The 1,205-nt window shown below is 65.4% G+C and overlaps 1 protein-coding gene across 1 annotated transcript in view; it reads right to left on the bottom strand.

The window, feature by feature from the left end:
• Window positions 1-1,205, bottom strand: part of LOC104495602 (chordin-like) — a gene marked incomplete at its 5' end in the record, with an annotated part of 3,899 nt that overhangs the window by 988 nt on the left and 1,706 nt on the right. Inside the window, 5 exons of the mRNA XM_010138587.1 lie at window positions 93-195; window positions 356-459; window positions 564-620; window positions 728-821; window positions 910-1,110. Of these exons, the coding sequence (XP_010136889.1) occupies window positions 93-195; window positions 356-459; window positions 564-620; window positions 728-821; window positions 910-1,110 (559 nt within the window). The remainder of the gene's footprint in view (window positions 1-92; window positions 196-355; window positions 460-563; window positions 621-727; window positions 822-909; window positions 1,111-1,205) is intronic.

Raw genomic sequence — 1,205 nt, 5'->3', positions numbered from 1 at the left:
CCCTGTGGCATTGCCAGTGGTGGCATGGGCAGGTGCCAGGGGCCATGCCAGGAGTGCCAGGAGAGCCGAGGGCAGGAGGAGGGTGTAGGTACCTGGGCACTGCTTGCAGCAGTCGGAGGGGCTGGCACGCACAGGGTTGGCACAAGTGAGCCGCGGGCACTGCACCTTCTCGCAGTGCACTTCACCTGTTGTGCCCTGCAGGGAGCGCAGGGGGCTCATGGCGGGCACGGGGCAGTCCGTATGCGTACCCTCCTCCCCAGTTTGAGCCCCTGCTACAGTGCCCAGTAGCTGAGGGGCAGCTCTCCTGCCAAACCAGGGTGGGGGCCTGGGGGGGCAGACTAAGACCCACACTCACCTTGCAGGTGCAGATGGCACATTTGATGAGGCCAAAGGGGGGCACAACAGGGTGCCAGCGAGTGCCAGACCCTCGCCACGTCTTGTCCCCGTCAAAGTAGCAGCCTGGGAAAGGAAGAGGAGGAAGAGGAGGGCACAGACTCTGTGGAGGTGCCAGGGATGTCAGGGGGGCAGAACTGCCCCCTCAGCCTGTGCCTGCTGGGACTCACCCTCGCTGCTGTCCCGTGCCCGCTCCAGCTTCAGCTCCTCCTGACCCGTTGTCTTCTCTGCAAGGGAGAGGGAGACCATGAGAGGGTGTAGAGGCTCAGAGAAGGATCTCATTGCCTTGTACCCATCACCCTGCTACCCCAGGACCACCCCGGCTCCCAGGTACCTTCGCAGATGGGGCAGCACAGCTCCTCGGGGTGCACCTGGCGGGTACAGTTGAGGGGCTGGCACAGGATGGGGTCACAGATCACCGTGCGCTTCTGGGGGCAGCAGGTGTGGGGCTGGTTACAGGGGAGCAACGCTGGCGGGTGCGGTCTCCCAGCGTGCCCCACCCTAGCCGGCCCGTACCTGGCAGCTGCAGATGGAGCACTTCTTGTCATAGTCGGGTGCCCAGCGGGTGCCATGCGCCCGGTGCTGCCCCTCGAAGAAGCAGGAGTTGGGGTCCTTCTTCAGCTGCTCCAGATCCCTGGTCTTGGTGCCCTCAGAGAGCTCGGCCTCCCCCGGGGCCAGGCGGGTCCCACCTGCGTGGCACCGGTTGGGGATGTGCACCTGGACAGGGACATGCAGCAGGAGGGTTGGCACTGGGAGGAAACCTGCTTCCCACGCTGATGCCTGGCTGCCCTCCATGGGACGGGCTGGTGGAG

Source organism: Buceros rhinoceros, unplaced genomic scaffold (assembly GCF_000710305.1).
Source record: "Buceros rhinoceros silvestris isolate BGI_N320 unplaced genomic scaffold, ASM71030v1 scaffold28426, whole genome shotgun sequence".
In the NCBI taxonomy this organism is placed as follows: Eukaryota; Metazoa; Chordata; class Aves; order Bucerotiformes; family Bucerotidae; genus Buceros; species Buceros rhinoceros.
The sequence above is the reverse complement of the archived record's forward strand: the minus strand, read 5'-3'. Positions and strand labels throughout refer to the sequence as shown.